Here is a 23,702-nt window from a genome sequence, read left to right on the forward strand (position 1 = left end):
AAATCTTACTCCTCCAGGACACTTACCAAGTGTGGGCTGTTGGCAAAGTACTGTGAGTTGGAGCCGCAATGATCTGAAAAGATGGAGAGAGTGCAGCAAACCCTCCCGGGGGCAGTTGGGATGAACCAGTTGTGAACTGCAACAGCCTGGCCAGCTCCTCCTGTGTGAAACTGGAGACCACGGTCCAAAACCACCTCATGACCTGTTAGGCAACAGTAAAAGTAAGGTCAGCAATTCAACATATATAACATAAATATATATAAAATACATAAAATACGAGCAGGTCACAAGAAGATGAGTCAATTGACCTTGCAAGCTAACGCTTTACTTACAGTCACAATTTGCTGTTTTACCAGGTGTGACAGAAACAAGGATTAGATAGTTTCTTCTTGAAAGATGTCTCACATCACTACTTCCCCACCAAGTCCTTTCCCTTGAAATACTTCTGCTCTCCCCAGAGATTTTATTTATTTTTAGAAATACCTGTATAGACAACCAGGTAGGTTTACAACGGAGAAGCTCTTTTGCTTCTTGCACTATGCTAATCTTTTGCTTTTCCACATCCTCTGATACTTTTGCAGGAAGGTGGAGCCATCCCAGTGTTTACAGCTAGAAAGTTGTACTCCCAGTCTCTCTTCAGCCTGGGTGTTTTGGCAGTTTCCTTTTTTTTTTCTAAATGAAGCTGCTTCCATTCCCATACTCCTCCCACCGGGAAAGGCAGGGAGGGATGGGAACAATTACAAGGCACAAATTTAGGCTACTACATCAGTAGTCTTTACCACAGCACTGAACTCCAAACGCTCCATGTGGGCTGCAATCATGATCTTAAAGCATCCCTTAGAGATAAGTACACTATCATGAAAGTCTTCACTAGCAATAATTCCCACCATTTCTTCTTGATGTCCTGCTGTACTGCATTTAATTAGGGCTTTGTTGGCTCTTCTTAAAAAGAACGTGGCTGCTGGATTTTTCCTGCTTCCAACTGATTAAGAATCTCTACTCAGCAAGGCTGAAGGTTAACACTCTGGGGGAACGTTATTTCATAATGCTTGTAGTCATGCTCTTGACTCCCAGATCTCCCAGTTTGTCCTTCCGTAAGCCTGATTTCCAACCAAGAAAGCTGTTCCCAGTTTAAGCTGCCTGCTTCTGTAGTTGGGCTAATTGCTGACAGCAAACAGGAGGGAGAAAGCTTTTCACCTACCTTCTCACGGAAGTGCCAAGATCCTCCTACCACTACAGCATGTGCCTTGAAGTCACAGACACTGATATCTCCAGTACCACACATAAGCAACTGAAAGACGAGAGACTGCAGTCAGATGGACAGAAGACCAGAAAACGAAAACAAAGCTACTGTCCAAATTATAAATGCTTAAAATGCTTAAAAAAGAAACATTTTGGCTTTATTCCAGATCCAAAAGCTCTTCATTTGTCAGAGAGGAGGGGAAATAAGGGTAGAGATGCTTAGGAAGCCACCAATTACCTCAAGTTCATTTTCATCAAAAATAGCCAGTAGATTCTCAGGAACTAATTCATTAAGACCTAGAAGAAAAAAAGAGAGAAGAGCAATCAAGTGCTAGCCCCTAGGACATAAAGGCAAAAAAGAGAGGGAAGCAGAGAGCATGTTACCTTTCAGGAAGTGATCTACCTCCTCCCTAACCTGATTGGCCAGCCTGTACTGTGCAAGCAGATTCAGGTAAAAAATTTTATTTTCATTGGTTACTGGTACTTGAGCTCCTCCTGTCACCAGTTCAACCACCTGAAAACAGGAGAACATTTGACATGAGTGTGACCAGCAGCATTCCTCAAACCTGAACTCCCACAAAAAATAAATCTTCCTTGCTACCACCTACAGTAAGCCCAGTTTTCTGGAGTACACAATTCTCAGCCCCCTCTGGTACAGGTAGAAGGGGTTAAATTGTCCCATCTTTAGGAACTGCCTCCTCACCTTCTCCAGCTGTCCCGTTTTACTATACTTCTCTTCAGCGAAGACCAGATCCATCTCACTCACATCATTGTTCAGTATGAAACAAACTTTTGATTTATAGAATTCTGGGTCATCTGTTTCAAAATACTGAGTGGGGAAAAAAAAAGAAGGAAGGAATGTGAGAAAGAAGAGGCAGGGGAAAAATTACATACGTTGCTAGTGAGGACTTTGAATATTTTTCAACCACACTGATATTCATCCTTTCCCCAGACCAAGTCTTCATACAATGCTGGGAAGCTTTACCTTGTAATGCATACGGAGCCCTATGATCTGAGCCAGGAAGGATCTCGTGAAGCGAGCTCGCACCAGCTGTTTGTAAGCACCTCCCAGGGATGACTCATAAAGACACTTTCCTACCAGGCGGCCTGCGAATTCATACAGTTTGAGTCGTACGCACGTGGGACGCACTGGATTTGGATGCACCTGTAAAGAGAAAACAAAACGAAATACTTGAGTACCAGACAAGGCTAGCACAAACAGTAGGTATGGGACCACTCCAAGTTGCATTTCTCAGGTGTCCAAAGAACTTCAGGGTAATATCCTCAGAGCCAAGCAATAGAATGAAATGCCTGAGCCTGCCTATGAAGAATACAAAGTGGTTCACATCCACAGGTCAGAGGCTGTGTGAGAGCAGAAATGGATTCTGAAACATTCAGACCCAACAAAACCTCTAGACACTCTGATGCCACCTCCTCTTCTCCAGAAATCCAGCCTTCCCTGCTGACTGGTATGGTGGTAAAACTATTGGTACTTAAGACTTGAGAGGTCTGGCTAAGAAGTTCATCCTAACTAAAAGAACATTCCTTTTGACTAAAGCTAGCAGCCTCTGATCATTTTCAACCACCCACTTCTGAGCTAAGACAATACTGGATGTGCCACTCCTACAAGCTCTACCAGGAGCCATCTCTCCATATTGTCACTGATTCACTGCTCGATTCCTTCTTCCATCCCTCGCAGGGGTGAGTACTTGGCCTTGTTAGCTGTCCAAATGTTCTCTCACTATGACCACAGTAGTTAAAGCTTCTGTCTGACCTGTCTTAAAAATGTACTTGAATTATTACACACTTGGAGTCCCTATGTTCACTGGCACTGGCAACCCTCTGCTGTTCCTCCAACCAGTTCTTTTGCATTTCAATGGGTTAAGATCATTCAGCAAAGCTTTGAGAAAGGCAATGAAAGTGACTGGGCAGGCCTCCTATAAATGCATCAGGTTGCACACTTCTCAACTTAGCAGCAGTATTATTTAGCCAGCAGCAAGCCAATGTACAGAGTTTTGATTTGACTATTCAACATAGGAAACTGCAGACTCACCAAGGCCTGGTTGTTATCACTAAAGCGGGTGAAGAGTTGACTGGAGGTATCAAATAATGCCTTACAGATGAGCTCAAACCACTCTCTGCGTGGACCTCCCCAGTCCAAAGCTACAAGATAAAACAAGTTAGTCATTCAGGGGTCATCAATTCAAGAGTTTCGTGCATGCAGCTCAGTGTTACCTGAGATGAGAGCTCATCTCAATGAACAGCTCTGTAGCAAAAAGAAAGCAGTAGACAGGGACGCCAGAACACTATGTTCTGCTCCCAAACAGAGTCCTGATAGACACATTTTTACTTTTTTAGGGAGCTTCAGGTCCCTATGTAGGGTAGGGATAGACGGCACCAGAAGGATAATTCACTAACATCTGTGAGAAAGTGAGAGCTGGAAAGCCATAAAGGACAGACATGCTACAAGAAAACAGAATTTCAGACTAAGAACTCCACTGTCATTCCCTTCACTTCCTCCTCAAATAAGTTCACACGATAACTCACCTTCTTCATCTTGAAAAATCACTTCGAAGTTTTTGCTCCAGTCAGAAACAGAAAAATTTCGCGTTGCTTTAAAAGACTGAAAAGAAGAAAAAAGTAAAATAGCAACAGCTGTTACTGCTTGGCATCCTGCAACCAATACGAAATCCTGCTCATGTGGATGGGCAATTTAAGCAACACAGTACACAGGAAACACAATCTAGTACTCTAAAGTATAAAACTGAGAATTAGGAACTGCTAAGGTCTAATTCTTAATTGTCGAAAGCCATAGAAGCCAATTCCTCGTTTTCTATTAAGAGAAGCAGAGAAGCATTATGCACATAAATACAACTCATCTCAGAACCAGTATGAGGTTTAACAATAGTCGTAGCACAACCCAGATATATCCCTCTCAAGGCTGCAGTATTGTTTGAAGCATTAAAATGCCTGTGGGTAGGAGCAATTTCTGTAAAGCACTTTCAGCCCACGAGTCAGATTTAAAAAAGGAACCTTTCAGAGAGCATTAGAAAAATAGCTTGAAGGGTTCACTGAGTTCATACTTAAAGCAAGTCACGAAGCAAAAAAGTAACAGTCTTCCAAGTGTCGAGAACTTCCTTTGTCCCGATTCTGGATTCCAATTAAAGAAAAAAAAACGCTACACAGCTGTCCTCAATCATACTGTTAGCTTTGGCTTAGTTCATCTTCAAATAGATTAGAGCATCATGCTAGTCACTGCTTTGGGCTAAACACACTGGTCACGTTTTTTGTGCCTGTCAACCTTGTACATTAAAGCTTACATTTATTATTATGGCACTGAATTTGTTTCGTCTTACTAGGCTGTAACACTACTGCTAATGACAGTGCAGGAATTTCCAAAATAGCAAGAAAAATAGTCATGGAAATACTGTTAGAAATGAAGTCATTTTCTATCAAGCTATTAACTGAAACTTAATCTTGTAAACACTGCAAGCTTGTACGTGCAGAAAATATTCCAAAACACAGATTTACTGAGTGTAAATCAAGGGAAATCCCAGCCAGTCCTGCTTTCCCCAGAAATGTTTTTCCATCTTTATAACATTTCTGTTAGGAGACACATGTGGAAACAATAATTCAGGATAACTGCCTGCTCTGTGTACGCAGTACTTAGAATGTCAGTTAAGCACTGTATTATATGAATGTATCAGTTCAGGTCAGGTTCAGTGAAGACTCGACACAAGGACTCTACACAGTATTTTATTGTCACACTGAACCACTGCTATCAATGCAATAGTTCCATGTGTGCAGCTAACTAATACCTGACATGAGAGCTCACCTCACTGAATAGCTCTGTAGCAGAAAAACAGTAGGCAAGGACTCAGGAACTCCAGCTTCTGTCCTCAATTCTAGTCCAGATAAACTGCCTCTCTCAGAGCCTCAGGTCCCAGTGTAAAATGAGGACAGAATAGGACCAGCAGAATTCCTACATTTACAGGCTATGCAAGCATTTACTCTAGACATCTCTCAGGGCCTGCTTTACTCTGACAAGTTCCTTAAAAAAAATAAATTATCAGAGCTGAAGTTTCCCCATTACTTAAGAAATTGACCTCATCTTACTGGGCATTGAGGAGGAACATAGCATCCCACTTGTTACCAAACCTGAACACAAACGAGCTACCTTAAGACTTTCTTCTTTTTCCAGTGTCCAGCTGCCTAATGGCATCCGCCTTGAAACAGAAGGACTAATCATTTTTAACCTGGTTGCCCTGGCACATATCAGTTTGGGTTTCTTTAGGCACTGAGATGAAGACAAGGATGGAGAAAGCACTGGGTGTTAGTGAAGTGACCTATACACTCACCGACTCCAGCAGACAGTGACGGCTGACCTTCAGCGTGACCTTCGAATGAGGTCTTTTCATATGCACCTGACGCAGCTCTCGCTGAAAGAAGTTCACTTTGTCCTGGAAGGTCTCTGAGCCTCCTGTGAAGAATGACAGTTTGTGTCAGGCCTGAACTGCCAACACTTCAAACATCTATAGAAGGCATTTCTAAACCTAACCGTACAGGTCAGCTTTACAGTCCAAGGCTGAATTTGTTACAGCAACACCTGGGACAGAACTCTAAAGGCAGTTTGCAGTTATTCTCGATGACACTCAAATACTTACAGGCGTACTTTTAAAGAGCATGACAGAAAAGCCAAACATCAACAGCTGAACATGATGAAATACATTCCCTGGAAGCACCACCAGTAACAGAAGGTGAGACTCCAAGAATCAGGAGTTCCCATCACAGGTTGTTCAGTGCTCACAGTCTTCATTCCCAAACAAAACTAGCAGACAAGCGCTAACTCCTCAACTATTTTACCCACCCCCCAGCCCTTTACCTATATTTTTATGCAGAGAGCGAATAAAAGTGGCTGCCAAGATGTTCCTTTCCTTGCAGCTGAGCTCCACAGGGGGTTGGATCCCATCATCCACCACCAGCGTCAGTAGTTTGTGCACAGGGTCAGGACCAAGGTATGAAAACTAGCAGCAAAAAGATGCAAGAAAGGGTTTAATACATCACGTAAAAGGCACAACGCGTACAGCAGACAGAGCAAGACCACCTGCGCTCTCAGACTCTCTCTGCTCACCCATGCAGACGCAGTTAACAGGAACACTACTTCGAAGCATCTGGACTCCAGTTGGGAGGCTGCTTCAAACCTCATTCCCTAGCCTACAGGCTTCACTGGACACAGTCACAGCATTTTAGCATGGTTATGAAGAAAACAAACAACAGAAATGCAAAAGGAATCAAGATTTTTGCCCAGAACTGGAACAAAAAGCAGAAAGGAGTAAGACAACTGGCTCCTCCTCATAAATATTAGCTGAATTTAGGCACTGTTACAGCATTCCAGAATCTGAATTTTATGCAACAAAATGTGCTCTGTGGGTGGAAGCCCTTCTCTTCAAAGGGAAAACAAAAACGGACAGACTCTCAGTTACGGGGACCACCTCTTGTGGAAAGAGACTCACCTTTGTGCCAGGACATACTCTAAAGGTGAAAAGGCGCCATGGAATGATCTTCAGGTAGAATTCTTTCACTGAGAATTGCTGAGTAACCACAAGAAGAAGAAAATGTTAACGGTCACACATCCATTAAGGGTATTCCCTGAAACACTTGAGGCACAGGACAAACATGGAAGTTAAGACTTCCCTCTAACCCCAGGGACAGGTTTTGGAAAAGTCTGGTGACATCTTCCTCTGGTATAATATATAAAAAACCCTTAAAGTTAGCAACAGCATGCAGAACTAAGCAACTTGTTAGTAAGACTGTACCACGCACACTTATGATGCATGTGGAATACTAGCAAGATACAGGTTATACAGCAGCAAGCCACTGTGCTCAGTAGAACATCACCAGTCTAATTGGAGGGTAAAAATTAAGTACACTTGAGAGGCTGAATTCAGGACAAGATTCTAATGCACTGACAAAAACATTCTGGAAAAAGTCAGATTCTCTCTACCAGAACTCTTGCTATTACTTCCTTAATCCCTTAATTTTCACAACCAATTCAAACAATTTTCAAAAAGCACTTGTAATTGCTAAATCCAGGAGATCCGGAGAAGTTTCTTTTAGAGTGTATTTTTGCCAGAACAAATGGCTACTAATTGTGGAACCGTTGCCTTCTGGAGAGCAAGCTAAGATGAAATTTTAGCATCTTTAGAGAAAACACAAGACTAATTTTCTGCACAAGTCTGTTCTAGCTGCAGTGACTGGAAAAAATGTTGAGTGGCATTTCTTCACTCAGCAATTATGAGCAGAAACACCTTAAATGACAGCATAGTAACAGTTAGCTATTGCACAGGACAGATGCTCTAGGTATATAGAGAGAAATCCAGGGAAACAATTATGCAAACATCAGAAACACATCGATAACTTTGTCATCTAAAGGGAACCTGCAATAGTACCCACTTGTGGGGATCTTCTTTACCAAGTAATGCAACAGAAAAGACTACAAAATTCCAGAATGACCCCACAAGGATGAAAGGATGCTGACCTCATGAGGACCCAGCAACTCAAAGTCAGTTCTCGGTGTTGAATGCTGCAGAGATCTAGAAATCTCTAGCAACATCCTCCATCCTACAACTGTTCCATAATCCTCTCTCTTTGTCAGGAAAAGAATTTCTGCATTAGCCTTTTATCACATTTTCCAGAATGCGTTCAGATTAATAGATCAACAAAGTGAATTTATTAGTAGGATTTAGTGGAATTTTCTTTCTAGTTTCTCTGAATATTCAGAGACAATAAGAAGGGGTAATTGTTTCTGCTAAAATTCTTATTACAACAGAATCTTCAGCTTCCCTCGACTTGCTTGAATCATGTTCCTTCTACTTATATATCTAGCCTTCATACTCTGACCACTTTTTTCTTTTATTTTCCCTGCAACATTCAAGAAGTAGGAAAGACAAATCCATAAAATCCAATAAGTGTCTTCCTCTAAGTTCAGGTCTGGAGGTATCAAAAACTGAGAAAGGGAATTGCTAGTCTGACCTGACCAGAGCAAAGGAAAGGCAAAAAGGAAGTCTATTGAATAATCAGTGACAAGATTCCCAATAGGCTTGAATGAGACCTAGAAAAACACTGTTTCCTAAAGCTGCAAGGAGCATTTTAATATTAATCTCAGTTTGCTGTCTAACCACAGGCAAAACTTTTTTAGCCAAATTTGAGGCATGTAAATCTGGAGCCAATGCATAGGGTACAAATAAGCTCTTCAGTCATTGTGTTCCTTGAACATGCACTCAGGATTGGTACTTCTGTGGTCTTACCTTAGGAGACACATAGCAATACACTTTTTTAGGTTTCTTCACTTTCTCGGGAGTTTGGCTGTCAGAGGGAGAATCTTCATCTTCATCCTCGGTTGCGGTAGAAGGACGGCGCTGGGAGGAGCTCAGGTGTGTTGGTGGAAGGTGCCACTGGGTGTTGGCGTAACTAGAAGCTTCATAAAGGTAGGCTTCAAAGTAAATGCTGACACCTGAGGTGGACACGTTGCGTTCTACAATATTCTTTTCATTCTCTGAAGGAAATGGATAAGAGTTGTGCAAATCTTAATGCAGCCCAGAACCAAGAAGTAAAGAATCCACAGAACACAACAAACTAGTAAATTATGATTCAAAAAAACAGAAGGCTACAGATCGAGGGGAAAACCTGGTGAAGTGAAACTCTGATAAAGAGAACACAGGAGTGGTATGCAAAGATTACAAGGTAGCAGTTTGTCTGTCTTGGCTTCAGATGACTAGTTTAAAAAAAAAAAAAAAGGCACATAGGTTTCATACGGTGATCTTCATCCATACAGGTCAATATACAATACACTGCTAGCTCACTTTCTGTATGGCTCAGATGCCAAGGACTAGCAAGCAGCACAAACTGCCTAATTTCAGAGGTAAACCCCCCCCCAAGATAGGTATCAAGGCATGCGTGGTTTTATCTGATGAGGGAGTAGAACATCAGCCTTCAGAGATCTCCCTTGTCAGCAACAAATTAATTTAGCATTTTAAAATGAATAGGCATTCCTTGAGCGATTAAGCATGGTTGGCCTGCAGAGATGCTACATTCAGCTCTGCTACACCAACATGTGTAGCATCCTGCAAGAGAACACTCAAAGAATGAATACTGAGCAGCTCTTGACTCACCACTTAGAACAATGATGTCAAAATCACCATTGCTTATGGGCTGGTTCTGGTAGGAGATGCAGGCATGGAAACATCCCCTACAGTGCAACGTGAGTCGGAAGAACACTTGGCAAGTCTGCCGGTTGGACACCACAGACTTCTCAAACACAACGTCAGAGTTCTCTTCTTCTTGAGGACCCAGCTAAACAGAAAACACACAATAAAGAGGGCAATTCTCTCAGCTCACCCAGAAGCAATCAGCCAGGCATGGGGCTGCACTCACCTCATGGATGGAGAGGCTGTAATTGTGCTCATCTATCAGGGACACGGAATTGCTGGTGGGATTGTCATATTCATCTCTGGGAACTATCTGTAGGGTGTGCTGCTGTCCACAGGTCAGCACCAGAGTGGAGAAATGGCAAACGATTTTGGTTTTGGAGGGAACCACCATCCCTGAAGTAGACAACAACAGTTTAGAGCCAGAGTGCCAAGTGCAGCTACAAAGAACAAAGGAAAAGCAACTAGGGGCACAATCCCCTTGAAAATGGATAAAAAAACCTCCACATATTCTATGCCTTGACATTCAAAAAATCAACATATCTGAGCACTAAAATGCACAGCATGGTGTACCAGGGGCACCTTGGGTCAGAATCTCAATACTGATAAAGCAAGCCCAATTACCAGCCCTCTAAAGTAAATCCTGTCCTCCATTCTAACCTTCACCTCTAGAACTTGCTTTCACTGCAAACACAAAGGACAAGCCAGTTGACATCCAAGAAAACCTGCAAATTCAGTTTATCAAACAAACTTTAGCCTGAAGAATACCCGAATTAAATCTGAGCTCCCCCTTTCTGAAGGGGTATCCTAGCAAGCTTTGTATCTATTCACAATGCAATTTAATGGAGGTACCTTCAGTGAAAATGTGTCCGAAACATAAAAGATGCTGATGGGGGTCAAAAAGCAAAAGTAGAAGGAAAAAAATTAAAAAGGATTAAAAGGAAATCTTTTTAAAGAAGCGTATACTCAAAGGTAGCAACTGTTCCAGAAGCTTAAAGGAATAGAGTGGGGTATTCAAGCAAGGAAAGGAATCAAATCAAGACAGCATTTCCAGTTCAGGTTACTTTCACAAAAGGCATTCTCTGAGTACTAGATGGATCACGAAGAAATTATTACAAAACTGAGAACATGCCACAAATAGTTAGGGAGTTTAAGAAGCACTAATGACTTATTCTGTAAGGCAGCTTCTGTTTTGTCACGTACTGGTTGTCACAAGTATGCTTTAATCACAGGTTATTGCTGAGATTTACACATGGCAAGAAGATAACGGTGAAGGGTAACCCTTTCCCTCTCACTTATCTATTTTATTTGGAAATATGTACACCTAACTGCCTCCAATATTTCCATATCAACTTTTTGAATCATTACAGGGCCACCTAGACCTTACCTGGCTGAAACACCTTGTAGTAGGGGCTGTAGGCCACATTCAAGCCACCGAGTTTTATGGAGATCTCGTATCTCCCAGCCCTGCGCACAGTGAAGGCCACTTTCACCACGTTGGAATTAGGCTCCTGAAGAACTTCCTGGGTTACAGGAATATCAATTGCTAGCTCCACATGGCAGATGTGAACTCGCAGCCCCAGAGGCCGGTGAGCTGGGAAAGGCTGCCCGTTTTTATAGAATAACTGCATGGGAAATGGAGAAATCCAAGTCAGCAAAAATACACAGTGCACAGAAAGCAAGTCACCTTGCAACAAAGCGACAACAAGGGCAAGACCCCTAGCTCAGCACAGGAATAGAAACAGCCAGCTCTGTCACACAGGCCATGTTCTCCGGAACCAACAGGACACAAAGGGGCATTCAACAACCTCATTCTCTCTTTTTTTACCAGGGTTCAAATGAGTGACTCAAAAAGAAAATGCCTCCAGGCATTTCTTCTCTGCACTGTTAGTGTGTATCAGAAGAAAAAACAAGAGAACACACTGCCCAAAGAAAAAAAAAAAAACAAAGCCATGTCCTTTCAGAGAAACAAGTCTGTCTTGTCCATTTGTGCCCAGCTAAGCTCTGTAGAAGCTCTCACTGAGTTATTACAGAAAACAACATATTGAAGATGCTGACCTTAAGGAGCTTCTTACCATGCTGATAAGAAGCATCAGCATGAAAAAAAACTTGTTAGACACAATCGGTCAGCTCAATCACAAGTTATCCAGCTGACAGTTTTGGCACACCTTAACCACTACTTTCTTGCATTAAAAGAATTACATCTTGAAATCCTAAGTGCGCAGCTCTTGAAAACAAGAGTTTGCAGCCTGCGGGGTAAATCCTTCCTGCCATCAGCAGAAAGATACCATTGTTCCCTGCTACTAAACAGTGGGGGGGTACAGAGCCTGACGGAGTACGTGTATTGGCTGACAGGGAGAGGAACCAGTGTGTGCAACAGCTACTGCTGATGAATTAGGGACTAAGCAAATAGAAGATGAGAATGATGTGCACCGGCAGACTGCTGGAGCTGCCGTGAATGAGAGTCAGTGAGGTGAAGGGGGTAAATTTAAATAGTGGGAATAGAACAAGTCCCTTTCCTTTCAGCTCTTTTTCACTGCCTGTCCTGGTGTTAGAACTGCTCCTCAAACACCAGAAGCAGAAGGGTTTTCTCACCTCCCCAAGAGGGATGGGTACGGCAGCCTAGCTGAACCTTTCTTCTTACTTCGACACCCTTCTGAGTGGGGAAGGTGGGGCAGAAAGCACACGAGCCCAACAAAGCCTGCTCAAACTTTCTCCACAGAGCTCCAAACCCTCAGTGTTCAGGCCCCTCACCAATCTCATTTCTACACTTGTTCCATTCCCCCAAATTTGGCCTTTTGGGACTGAGGGGAGCAGAAGACATGAACAGATAGCTTTCCTACTCTTAAGTTACATCCAGCTTGTTTCTCCCCTGTCCCCCACCCTCAAAAATAAACTGAAGTGCCCACCCCTAACTCAGACCTCTGTCCCTGCCCCCAAAGGTACGTGGAAACAGAAATATTCCCTTACGTGCACTCGGAAGGCCATGCTATGGCCCACCTCGTGGGGGTCCTTCCAATCCCAGGAGATTTTGCAGGACCGGGGATCCAAGTAGTTGCCTCGCACGTAGTCATAAATAGTTCGCTCCCCTCGGCGTTCCCGGTCCTCATGCTGAAGGAAGCTGACTATACGTGCGGCAAGCTCAAAGAGGAACTTAATGGTGAAGAAGAAGGCTACCACAAATACTGTGATCCCACCTGCAGCAAGGAGAGAACAGAGGGTGGTTGCACTAGCACGTCTGAGTCTGGCACTGAGGTCCCATCTTCATCAGCCCAAGCCGATGGCTTCATCAGCCGATGTCTTTTATTAATGACATTCTAGTCAACTGCGAATTAGATGTTTAAGGCAGAAGCTATTGTGCAAACATTTATGGCTTGTGTTATGCTAGAAGTTAGGTTAGAGAACAACAAGTCCCCTGAAACACTGCAAATGACTGCAACTAGAGGAGAAGTATGTAAAGGTGGTACCGAGTCTCAGCTATGGCCAGCAGATGCCCCAACAGAAGCATGAAATTCCCTCTGAGTTGCAAATTAAAACTACAAAGATTCCTTTACGGGAAACAGTCAGATAACCACACAACCCCTGCACATCACATTAAGACTGGATTAAGAAGCATCATGGAGGCAACAACCCTGCACTGGCTCTCAAGAGAAAGAGTAAGGGAATGGCTTACAAGTGAGGTTGATGGAAGGACTTTGGGAACAAGAAGAATGGAGAAGGGGCAAGTCTGCCAGGTGGAAGGCACAATGCAGGGTGACAATAACTTCATGTTTGTTAGGTAGACTCTAAGCTAACGTGAAAGCCGGGGCTTTCAAGAAATTCCTCTAAGGCCTATGGAGAGGTCAGCAAATACAGTGGCAGCCTTTCCTTCACTTACCAATAATGTAAAACATCAGGTCCCTTCGGTGAGACACACAGCCGAGGATCACAGCTGCATCTAGAACACAAAATAGGCCAAGTCCAGTCCAATGACTCTTCCTCACACACATTGGCCTAAATTTAATCTATGATTCCTCAGACAAATACCTATAATCTATTTTCCTCTCCAACGACATCCCTAAGGCATTATTCCGAAAGACTGAAATACACAAACAGCACAGCATGCTACAAGGAACAGTTCTGTCACCATTACGAATTCAGGGATCTAAAAGGACAACATACTATCCTCAGAAACCAGTGACAGTGTGCTCTGGGTTCTGCAATAAGGGGCTACTTTTTGCAGGATCACCAAGTTCAACAACAACATCTGAAAGCCACTCATCCAAACTCTCACACCTATAGGAAGCAAGTCACAAGTTTCTACACTACCACGAAAGCGCGTAACAGAGCCACCACCAAAAAGGACAGAAATTGACCCTCAATCAGCAACTTTAGAAAAAAGGGATGGAATAAAAGGGTTGTGGACAAGACCAACCCTATTTGTTCAGAACAAACAAAGTCTTCCTAGGGTAGGGCTGATTTTTTTTTTGCACCCTACACCTCTAGTACAGAAAGTACGAATGCAACTGAAAAAAAACAGTCCACCTGTATTTTTCTACTCACTTCTGCAAAGTGAACCTCTCAGCTGAAACTCTCACTGATCAATACGCAAGCTAAAACCTTGGTTTTGCACACTGTTAAGATGACAGCAATTTTTAGAGACCCCAATCTAGAATCAAGTTCTCACCGGGGGGCTGCTAAACAAACATGTAGTAAAAAGACTACGCCCAGAACAACAACATGCTCTTTGGTTGATAGGACATAGCTGGCAGATGGAACAAGCAGCAGCAGCAGCAATGAACGTGTGTGACAATCAGACAAACGATTTGGCATACACTGATGCATACAATATAGCTCACCATGTCACCAGTCAGTTAGTGAGAAGCTACATTGTGCATTCAAACTGCCTTTTTTTTTTTAAACGAACACAAAAGGGGAGTTATTCATCGGTCATCTCAACAGCAGCAGCAATGGATGCTAGCATGCAGAAAGCTTAAATGAGGCACACACACACATCCTGCCACAATGGCCATCGCTTTCCAGCCCAACAAATCCCCTTTGCTGCCCTCCACGTACACTCCATCCCTCTTTAGTCAGAGCAATCACGTACCTTTATACAACTGCCCATGTTCTAAAAACCAAAAGGAGGGTACCCATTCTTCAGCATCCTTTTTCTTTGTGCCCAACACTGGGGCAAGCGTCAGCAAGAAGAGGCCATAGAGAAGATTATCACAGAAAATGAAACTCCTGGAATTTGCATCACAGAATCACTGCAGAAAGGTGAGGACCTGAGCACAGCAATCTCTTCCTCTTTGCAAAAAAAAAGGTTGTTCTGCAATGCTGCTCCTGGTAGCCTGTGGTTTGCTAGCTTCCCTGGAAAAGGAAGAAAGAGATGTAAGTTAAATAGATCTCTCCGCTGCTGAGGACAAATCTAGCAACTAGAAACACATGAGAGGTGCACTGCAAAAGTATAACCAGATGTCAAATCCAAAGAAGCAGTGCTGTGAAGATATCAAGGTCAATTAGGTGCTAGGCTTCCACATTCCTCCAGCCTCCATGTAACTATTTCAATTCATATGAAACCCTGAAACTGGCAAGCTCAATACTGGAAAAACAAACAAACAAACAAACAAACAAAAAACACCACCATAACATGCCCCCGTAGGCTTCATTGAGCTCCTGGGTTTCCCAGAGCAGCCAGGAAGCTGTGTGCTATTCAAGAACAGCACTAAGGACCAGGTAGCACTTGAAGGCCAAAAAAATGCTGCAAATGACACAAAATGCCCCATGTTATCACAACCTATTTTTTCCTAGGTCTAGAGCACTACTTACAGGCAAGCAGAAAGAGGAAAACAAAAAAAAAAAAAACTCTGAAAGCTCTTGGACCTTTGAGCAGATGAGATAGATTTTTGCCACCAGTGTTTTAAGCCTTCAGAAAACTGTTTAGCTCATAAGGCATTTCAATTTCAGCAGCACAACCCACGGAACTACAGTTTACTGTCAGTACTGAGATTTAAATAAAATCTAACAGCAAGAATTGATGCAGCCCACAGAAAAAACAGGACGTATGCCAGAAGAGAAGCCACAGAGCCTACACAGTTGGTATCCACTCATTCAGAACACAGATTATGTAAAGGAGTGAGAATGAAGCGGACCCAGGCTCACCACGGCAGCTCCCTGAAGAGTGCCACCTCCCGCAGGGATGCTAGCAACGTGCTCCTCCTGCCTGCCGCACCACGGCATCAGCTGCCGCTGCCTCCTTGCTCCCCGCTCACCTACCTTCCTCCTCCGATGTCTCATTGCTCTCCATCCCAACAATCAAACAGAGCCACCTGCATTTGCACGCTTCCACTCGGGCTCTAAGCTTTCTAACTCATAGGAAAGCCATCAAGTTTTCAATGGTGCTGCAGAAGAAGTCAGACTCTCGCTGTCTTTTCCTCCCCCTCACCTCAGGGAAAGTCCCACCCACTCAGCTATTTTCTCCCTTCCTCTGGTTGAACGAACACGTTGCAGTCCCCAGGGGCACAAGTTCTTATTTATCCTCTTAGAGGAAGCTCTAGGTTTATAAACTCTTATCTCTGTATACTTAGAATGACAGATTAGCGATTTCTTTGATATTTCAGTTCTTTCACAGTATATATATCCGAAGTGTCACAGAAACATACAGTCTTTAATGCTCACTTGTCTGTGCTACAAGTGCCTGGCTGAACCTCTGCTCCTGCCTGGCTTGGCGGTGAAAGGTGCGCACCTCCTCCCAGCACAGCTGAGGAATTTCACAGAAACTTACCAAGGCTTTGCACTCTGTGAGATGTCCCTGCATTTTACAGCACCGGTCTCTTCAGGTCACCAAAAAAGCATCAACACAGAACTGACACTGTGGGTTCACCTACTCAAACTATTTCTACCTCAACCCGTAACTCTTTCCCTTCTGAAAAAGCATGCTACAAGCGACAGCCTCTCTCAAGAGAGGAGGGAAGGACCTGCAATTTCAACTACAAGGGTTTCTGAAGTCAGCTAAAGCCTCTTGGTCGGGGCTGCAGAATTTCAGAATAACCCCTGCATCCAGCAAGCTGTCTCCTTCAATCAGCCCAGCAGCTTCTCCTTTTAATCATCTCGACGTGAAGCGATAGGCAAGGTGCCAAGTCAGGAGGCCTGCAGAGAGGAAGAGGCTGTGGCACAACCAAGTTCCCTCAAGCATACACGCTGGCAGCAGCTTTAAGGATGCTCTTGCAGCTGGGAAACATTGGGTAAAGATCCTAGCCACTAGTAGCTGGTGTTCAAGATAGGCTGCCGCTCGCTTAGCAGAATGCAGATCCAAATTAAAATAGAACCTGCACTAAGAACTGCCACAATCTGGGGAACTAACTCAGAAACGCTGCAACATAAGGTGCCATCCTAGCTGGGCTGAAAAACTGCTGAATTGACCTTACAGATCGTGATCCAAGGACACGGCAAGCAATGGTGTCCTGCCATCTGCAGGGAAAATGGGGATTCGTAAAGCTTCGTTTTGGTTTGTCTCAAGGAGAAACACTTGCACAATTAGGAGAGACAGCATGGAACCACAAGATAAACAATACTAGTGCCATTGCTTCTCTCGAGGCAGCAAGGAAAACAAGGCCAGTAACAGGAATAAATTTTGTTTGCTTTACTATTTCTGCAAAGCCAAAGGAACTCAAGGGAAATCTCCTGGAAGAAGCACCAGTGTGTTTGTACAGAGAAGGGAGCTATAACACAGTGATGGCACATTTATGGGGCTACAGCTACAGGGCCAGTTGGGGGCATGCTATAAAGGACAGATTTACTAAGCTCCTAAAAAATCTTCTATGCCTCTTGGAGTTTTCCTGGTGCACTGATAAATTTAACTCTTTTTCTTCTCTCCCTTGAGAAACTCCAACATTAAGAAGAAAAATGGTTTAAAAACCTTTCAGTGGTTTGATACCACCTCAGAGAATTCAAGCTGAAAGCACTGTTTGCCTCTGAGCAGGACATCCTCTCCATCCATGTGTGCAATGTCCACCATCACCAGCTTTTACATCTCATGCCACACACAAGGCAATCCTCCTTCAAGTGAAAAGACTTGGTATTTTCTCAAGTTAATGAAAGTGTGCACAAAAGAACAAACAGAAACGCTGATGGGAACTTCCCTTTAAAACACACGCTCAGCAGACTGAGGAGTCAGCTCAAAAGGCACGGAGCAGACTCCAGTATCAGCATCAAGGACAAAAGGTGCAATGACAGAGGTCCGTACAAGACAAACCTGCCCTTCTCTCTTCAGGGCTGGCACTTATCACACACGCATTTACACACAATCCCAATGAAACACTGGCAACAGAAAAATAAATAAATATGGGAAGCTTCTGCCAGCTGCCCGAGGGCTTTTCAGCCCAGCTGAGCAGTCGCTGGGGTTGCGCGTTCCTCCCCAAGCAGAGCAAGCCAGCTGGATGTCCCCCTTCCTCCTCCGCCATGCCCTCCCCCTGAGCCCCCCAGGTCACCCAGCAGTGCCGGCAGAGCCCCACCAACCTCACTTCTTCACCCAGCAGTTAGGTCTGGTCCATTACCCAGACGGCAAGAGCGTGGTTTCCTCAATGAACTCCCTGCAGCCTCACTGCTGGAGCCTCAAGCACGTTTCCACCGAGGAAGCTCTTCAGGAAGAAGCTTGCTCGTGGGCCGCAGAGGCACATTTTCTGACCCGCGCACCAGAATGGGCTGTGTCTGTCCGACACCGGCAGCTACGGGTCCCGGCTAACCCAGGAACGTGCACGAGGGAGGTAAGAGCAGCGAGGCCCACCTCACCCTTCCCTGCACGGGGCCCTACAACCCAGGCACCAAAGACCAGCCCAAGGGCTCTGAGAGCGTTCCCCGACACCTGCAGAGGAGATGTTAAGGGTCAGGTTAAAGCTCTGCTGCTGCACCCAGGCTCCTTGTTTGGGGTGCCAGCTCAAACCGAAGCAGCACGGTGCCGGCAGCTCGCCGCTTTCCCTGGACGAGCTCTCGGCCGGCGGACGGCAAGCCCAGGCCACGCCGCGCCTCACCGCACCGCACCAGCCCAGGAGGGCGGCAGGAGCCCTCCGTAACCCCGGGCCGAGCGGGGGAGCACGGGGGGCACCCGGTGCGGGGCTCCCTCCCTCCCGCCGCACCCCGGGCTGGCACCCACCAGCTGGTTCCCCCAGCGCAGCACCCCGCCGGGGAGCACCCCCCGGTGCCGCAGCCCCCGCCCCGCTGAGGCCCCGCCACCCCCGGGCAGCGCCGTTACCGAGGGCTCCGGCTCCGCTCCGGCGGCTCCCGGCGGCCTCCCCGGGAAGTGACGGCGGGGCCGGCCCTGCCCGGCGGGGCGGGACGCGGTGACGCTCGGCGGAGGCGCCGGAACTACCGGCGGTGGCGGCGGGGGTGGCGGCATGGTGAGCGGGGACCGGGGGGGGGACCGGGGGCACCGGGGAGCCGCGCCCCGCTCACGGCGGCCGCGTCTCGTTGCAGGGGAAGCAGAAGAAGGCGCGGAAGTACGCGGTGATGAAGCGCATGATCAGCCTGCGGGACCAGCGCATGTGAGTGCCGGGACGGGGACGGGGACGGCGGCGGGGACGGTCCCGGTGCCGCCGGGACCCCGCTCGGGCCCCTCCGGTGCCGCCGTCCCCCAGCGGTGCCCCTGCTTCTTTGCAGCAACGAGAAGGAGCGGGCGAAAGCCGCCGCCAAGAAGAAGAAGGAGGACCCGAGCGCCATCAAGGAGCGGGAGGTGTAAGTGCCTTCCTTCGCCCACTACAGGCTGTAAGATTTCTCATTCTCCTCGGTCACAGCTGACTGATGCGAATGCCTCGTCTTCCCCGCAGCCCCCAGCATCCGTCCTGTCTGTTCTTCCAGTACAACACGCAGCTCGGGCCTCCGTACCACATCCTGGTTGACACGAACTTCATCAACTTCTCCATCAAAGCCAAGCTGGACCTGGTGCAGTCCATGATGGACTGCCTCTACGCCAAGTGTGAGTGGCTGCCGCACGCGGCGCTTCTGGACCCCGTAGCGCTGCAGTGCATTCAGGCCTCGCACCCCTGGCTGAGGACAAAGAAGTCTTGAAAAGCCACGTGCTATAATGAGCTCACGGAGCTCATTCTCAGTGGCCTGTGGTAACTAACCCCAGAACCGGCCTTGGTTTCAATCAGACAGTGGTCTTAAACGCTGATCTCAACAAAAGTAAAGCATTAGTAGGTTAAAAAATATCTGTGGCATTGTGAGACTACTCCTCAGTGGTTTTACATTTCATCACTTCGCTTGCCAGCTTTTAGCAGTTCAAAACTGGAAATATGTTACAGAGTTCCGTGCCAGATAACTGTTCCGGGGCACGTGCTCAATGCCGTAGAGGTATGTAAAGAAATACTGTTTTGCTCTTATACAGACTTTTAATGCTGCCTTTTTTTTGCATTTAGGTATTCCATGTATCACAGATTGCGTAATGGCTGAAATTGAGAAGTTAGGACAGAGGTATCGTGTGGCATTAAGGTACGTGCAGGGTGTTCCTGTCTGTTTCTAGAACTTAGCATTTTGATGTAAAGAAATGAAAAGGGCTTGCCATGATGGTGATATTTTACTAGAAGGATTTTAGGGCTTGAACTGGGTTTTGTTTCTCTGGGTTTATGAGATCAGTATTACAGGTTCAGCAAGAGCTTAACATTGTGGGGATCTTGGAACCCAACTAACAAGTACTAAGAAATACTTAGCCAGACAAATCGCCTGCTTTTTTTGCTCCTCATTTCAGTTGGCTGAACTGTACCATTTGCTCCGTACCTTAAGCCCTTGTTTTGAGGATAACATGCTGCATATCACAGAAAGAAGTATTTGTGTTCCTCTATATGGTATTACTGTACACTTCTACTGGTCTGATTGCCGTGATGCTGAATGTACGTATCCCCACAGAATTGCCAAGGACCCTCGGTTTGAACGCTTGCCATGTACGCACAAAGGAACCTATGCTGATGACTGCTTGGTACAAAGAGTCACTCAGGTACTAATGTTTCTGAAAATTCCTATACTGTATTAACACACCAAAAATCTTGAACCGTGCTAGTTACTGATGACTTAACTTTTATGCAGAGTAACTGTAAAGTCTTGTAAAGGGGCAGTTTCAGTCCTTAGCACAACTTTCTTTGGAGGAGTATCTAGTCTTCCCTAAACATTCTTGTATAGAACAACATCAAGAAGCATCCAGGATGGGAAAGTTGTCTGCTGGAAAGGCTAGACAGCCTTTAAATGTTTCTCGGAATCTGTTTTGGTGAGCAGAAGGATGTTATGCCTACAGAATAACCAAGTCCTAGAAATGCCTCACTAGGCACTAGCAGCCCTCTTGTGTTTACTGAGCTAACTGAACTGAGCTTTTGCTTGGCTTTGTCTATGTTTGCCATTTCACTAGTAACGAATCTGACTTGCTTCTTCTTTTCAGCACAAGTGCTACATAGTGGCCACAGTGGATAAAGAGCTCAAGAGGAGAATACGAAAAATCCCAGGAGTGCCTATAATGTATATTTCCAGGCACAGGTAAGGGACCTCTGATGTCGATGCCGGGCACAATCATTGTCTGACAAGGACTCTGTTGCCATGTATTTCTCTCCTGCACTGTCTATAGCACAGGTTGTACTAAAGGGCCTAGTGTTCACACAAAAGTAGATGTATAGCTGCATCTGGGAAGAGACTAGTTGCAGACCCACTTTTATTGCAGCCTTCATGTTCACTTGCTTTTATCTGGAAAATTAGTTTCCTTGAGGCCAGTGTTTCCATAGTCCAGTTCTGCTTAGCAGCAGCAGCAGCAAGGCTATCAGGCAAGTGCATTCTACAGATTTTTGAGGAAACATTCCTGTTCCGTGTTCTATCTGGAAACTTTGTGTACCCTCCACTAAAAAACTGAATTTGCTTTTTAGCTAAAAATCAAACCAACTTGGAAAGACACTAGTGCAGCAATTTCAAAGCAACAGATTTTTCCCATATGTGCAAGTATTGGCTTGCTTTAATATTTCTTTAAATATATATATACAATAGAAGCAGTGATCTACTGTAACAGCATTTGCTTAAGTTTGTTTGCTGTTCCTTCCAAAGTGTTTGTAAAGCCTAGAGTAAGAGGAGTTTACTCACATTCATTTGTCATATACAGTGTTTTAATATCTCTTGTACATAATTACAGCACAGAAGTTTTATCTTGCATAGAACCTATGCCAAATTGTTTCAAAGTAGGGTAGATATGTTTGGTAGCATGGTAGGGAGAAAAAATGGGATGTGGAGAGAAAACAAAGTCTTTAGAGATGGGAGAGACACTGCGAGGCAGGTGTGCTAACAGTGGAGAGTCTGGTAATACTCAGACAGAGAGCAGTATGTCAGAAATGAGGAGGCAAATTGCTATAAATACGTGGAGTTTAAACCGATCCGTAACTAGAATGTGACTTAGGAGATTTTCCCTCAAAACATCTTTGCCCCTACTCATTTTGCCCATGAATCTCAAGTCGAATGGACAAAGTTTCATTCTCCACAGTGGGTCTATTCCTAAAGCCTAACGCAGATCTTACCAAAAACACCTTTTTTTTCCTTTTCTGGGGATGGTGACTTCTTGAGATGCCTGAGCTCTAAAGGGTTTGAGGTTAAGTCTGGGGGCGATCTTATGAAGTCTTTACATTTTTCTCAGAAGTAATGTTTTTTCCCTCTGACAATCTGAGCTGCAGATAGAAATGGAACAAAGCTGTTTGCTGTTCAGTCTCCCTGTAAGCATTTTGCTGCACAGGGCGGGGAACAGTATGGAGCAGGTTGTCTGCATAGGTTTTCCCTCTTTCTTTTGCAGATACAATATTGAGAGGATGCCAGATGATTATGGAGCTCCTCGATTCTAAGCTCTCCAGCCAAGCCATGAATGCCAGGACTCTGAGCCAGGATAAGGGTCCTTCTGTTCCTAACCCTCCTGCTTTCTTTTTTGCTGGGACTCTGCTTGTAGGATTGTGGGTGATACTGGACTGACTTCATAGCCTCGACCTTCTAAGAAAAAGCTATTTGTAGGAGTCTTTTTTTATTCATCCTTGTTCTGACTGCACCTGATAACCTACAGCTGGGAGAAGGATATGGGAACAAGAGGACTCTACGGCCAAGAATATGCCTAACTCCCTCTTCATTTTCATGTTGGGATTATTCAAAAAGGTGATTTCAGCATTCTGAAGTAAATATTGGTGATGGTCCAGTTATGACTGAGAATGGAACCGCAGAAGTATTAGAAGTTTCTTATTTCTCCATCTGCAGCAGCATGAGTATTTCCCTGAGAAACTCCTTCACATCTGTCCCACAAGGAAATTGGAATCTGCATTCTGAAGAAAAGCCGTCAAGTCTATACCAGTAGGCTGCCTTCTCTGGACCAGTGGTCTGAAAAATTTTAATTTGGGGTTGATGGGCTTTTATTCAACTGTATCTCAATACAGTGAATGAAATCAAGTTGTGTCATGCTCCATGTTTCCTAAACTCAATGTATCCTTGTTCATCTTCTAACCCTCACTTAGGTACTTAGTGCATTCTTAATCTCTCTTCTTACCAGTGGAGTTTGTACTTAAGGTATGATGGCATCATCTTGCAGCATATTTTTACTGGATCAGCCAGCAGCCCAGCTTTTTTGCTTACAGGCAGAGTGATGACGAGGGTTGTTGGGTCTGGGACGTACCTCTCCCTCTTGATTGCTTGGCACCTATGCACTTCAAAGTCTCATTCCTTTCCTTAGGTGTCACGGAAGAGGAGGATACCGGTGTGTACAGGGAAGTGTCAAACTGAAAGGTGTTAATGTGGGCTGGGAGCAGAGTAGGTGGGGAAAAAACAGAGCAATGGCTGTAGATCAAGCAAGTCTCATAGAGACCTGCAGGATTTGCAGCAACATGGGAAGGAAGTGGTCAGGAGTGAGGGAAAAGAGATGGTTAAGCCAGATGGAGAAATGGAGAAAGTACTTCAAAGCTATATTGCTTTTGTTCTCCCAAAGGCATGCTCTGCATTCTCATATCTTCCCCATTACTCTTTTATTTTTAGTAATTTATTTTGCTCCTCTGATCTCTGTTCCTCTGTGGTGAAGTGAATAGTTTTAAGCCTGAGCGATGAGAGAGGAATTGAGTCACCAGAGGCCCACATGCTGTAGTGTGCCTCCTGGCCAAAATACTGGAGTTGGGGTGTGAGCGGGAGACTGAAATTGATATGCTTGGTATAATTAAGAAAATGTCCAAACTTTAATAGAGCTTTTATCCTGTGGTGCCTTACACTGGTGCAGGCTGCAGAGAATGG

At 45.0% G+C, this 23,702-nt stretch overlaps 2 protein-coding genes across 4 annotated transcripts in view; one reads left to right on the plus strand and one right to left on the minus strand.

Annotated features, from left to right (window-relative positions):
* The window catches only part of AREL1 (apoptosis resistant E3 ubiquitin protein ligase 1), a 22,159-nt gene extending 3,338 nt beyond the window's left edge, over nucleotides 1–18,821 (minus strand). The window contains exons 1-19 of one of the 3 annotated variants that reach the window (XM_083838693.1): nucleotides 18,682–18,821; nucleotides 14,539–14,801; nucleotides 13,327–13,386; nucleotides 12,420–12,646; nucleotides 10,837–11,074; nucleotides 9,676–9,845; nucleotides 9,414–9,594; nucleotides 8,550–8,797; nucleotides 6,756–6,833; nucleotides 6,125–6,266; nucleotides 5,601–5,722; nucleotides 3,790–3,865; nucleotides 3,296–3,405; nucleotides 2,228–2,407; nucleotides 1,946–2,071; nucleotides 1,627–1,756; nucleotides 1,481–1,539; nucleotides 1,202–1,291; nucleotides 27–202 (exon numbers count right to left, since the gene is read on the minus strand). In XM_083838693.1, coding sequence (XP_083694819.1) covers nucleotides 27–202; nucleotides 1,202–1,291; nucleotides 1,481–1,539; nucleotides 1,627–1,756; nucleotides 1,946–2,071; nucleotides 2,228–2,407; nucleotides 3,296–3,405; nucleotides 3,790–3,865; nucleotides 5,601–5,722; nucleotides 6,125–6,266; nucleotides 6,756–6,833; nucleotides 8,550–8,797; nucleotides 9,414–9,594; nucleotides 9,676–9,845; nucleotides 10,837–11,074; nucleotides 12,420–12,646; nucleotides 13,327–13,342 — 2,369 coding nt within the window. In that variant the 5' untranslated portion in view covers nucleotides 13,343–13,386; nucleotides 14,539–14,801; nucleotides 18,682–18,821. Of the gene's footprint in view, nucleotides 1–26; nucleotides 203–1,201; nucleotides 1,292–1,480; nucleotides 1,540–1,626; nucleotides 1,757–1,945; nucleotides 2,072–2,227; nucleotides 2,408–3,295; nucleotides 3,406–3,789; nucleotides 3,866–5,600; nucleotides 5,723–6,124; nucleotides 6,267–6,755; nucleotides 6,834–8,549; nucleotides 8,798–9,413; nucleotides 9,595–9,675; nucleotides 9,846–10,836; nucleotides 11,075–12,419; nucleotides 12,647–13,326; nucleotides 13,387–14,538; nucleotides 14,802–15,707; nucleotides 16,385–17,948; nucleotides 18,578–18,681 lie in introns of those variants that run through there. The other 2 variants (XM_083838694.1, XM_083838695.1) reach the window with 2 other exon arrangements.
* Nucleotides 18,737–22,874, plus strand: FCF1 (FCF1 rRNA-processing protein). The gene is made up of 8 exons (XM_083838703.1): nucleotides 18,737–18,826; nucleotides 18,903–18,970; nucleotides 19,086–19,160; nucleotides 19,253–19,401; nucleotides 19,844–19,916; nucleotides 20,331–20,418; nucleotides 20,854–20,948; nucleotides 22,237–22,874. Exons 1-8 carry the CDS (start codon nucleotides 18,824–18,826, stop codon nucleotides 22,283–22,285), a joined length of 600 nt encoding a protein of 199 aa, XP_083694829.1. The 5' UTR covers nucleotides 18,737–18,823; the 3' UTR covers nucleotides 22,286–22,874.
* The last annotated feature ends 828 nt before the right edge of the window (nucleotides 22,875–23,702 follow it).

This window comes from Anser anser, assembly GCF_964211835.1.
Source record: "Anser anser genome assembly, chromosome: 5".
Classification (NCBI taxonomy): domain Eukaryota; kingdom Metazoa; phylum Chordata; class Aves; order Anseriformes; family Anatidae; genus Anser; species Anser anser.

Bases quoted from the DNA above. Each gene is read 5' to 3' on its own strand.
- FCF1 (XM_083838703.1), top strand. The intron at 19,402-19,843 runs GTGAGTGGCTGC...TTTTGCATTTAG, and splicing joins GGACTGCCTCTACGCCAAGT to GTATTCCATGTATCACAGAT. The intron at 20,419-20,853 runs GTACTAATGTTT...TCTTCTTTTCAG, and splicing joins TGGTACAAAGAGTCACTCAG to CACAAGTGCTACATAGTGGC.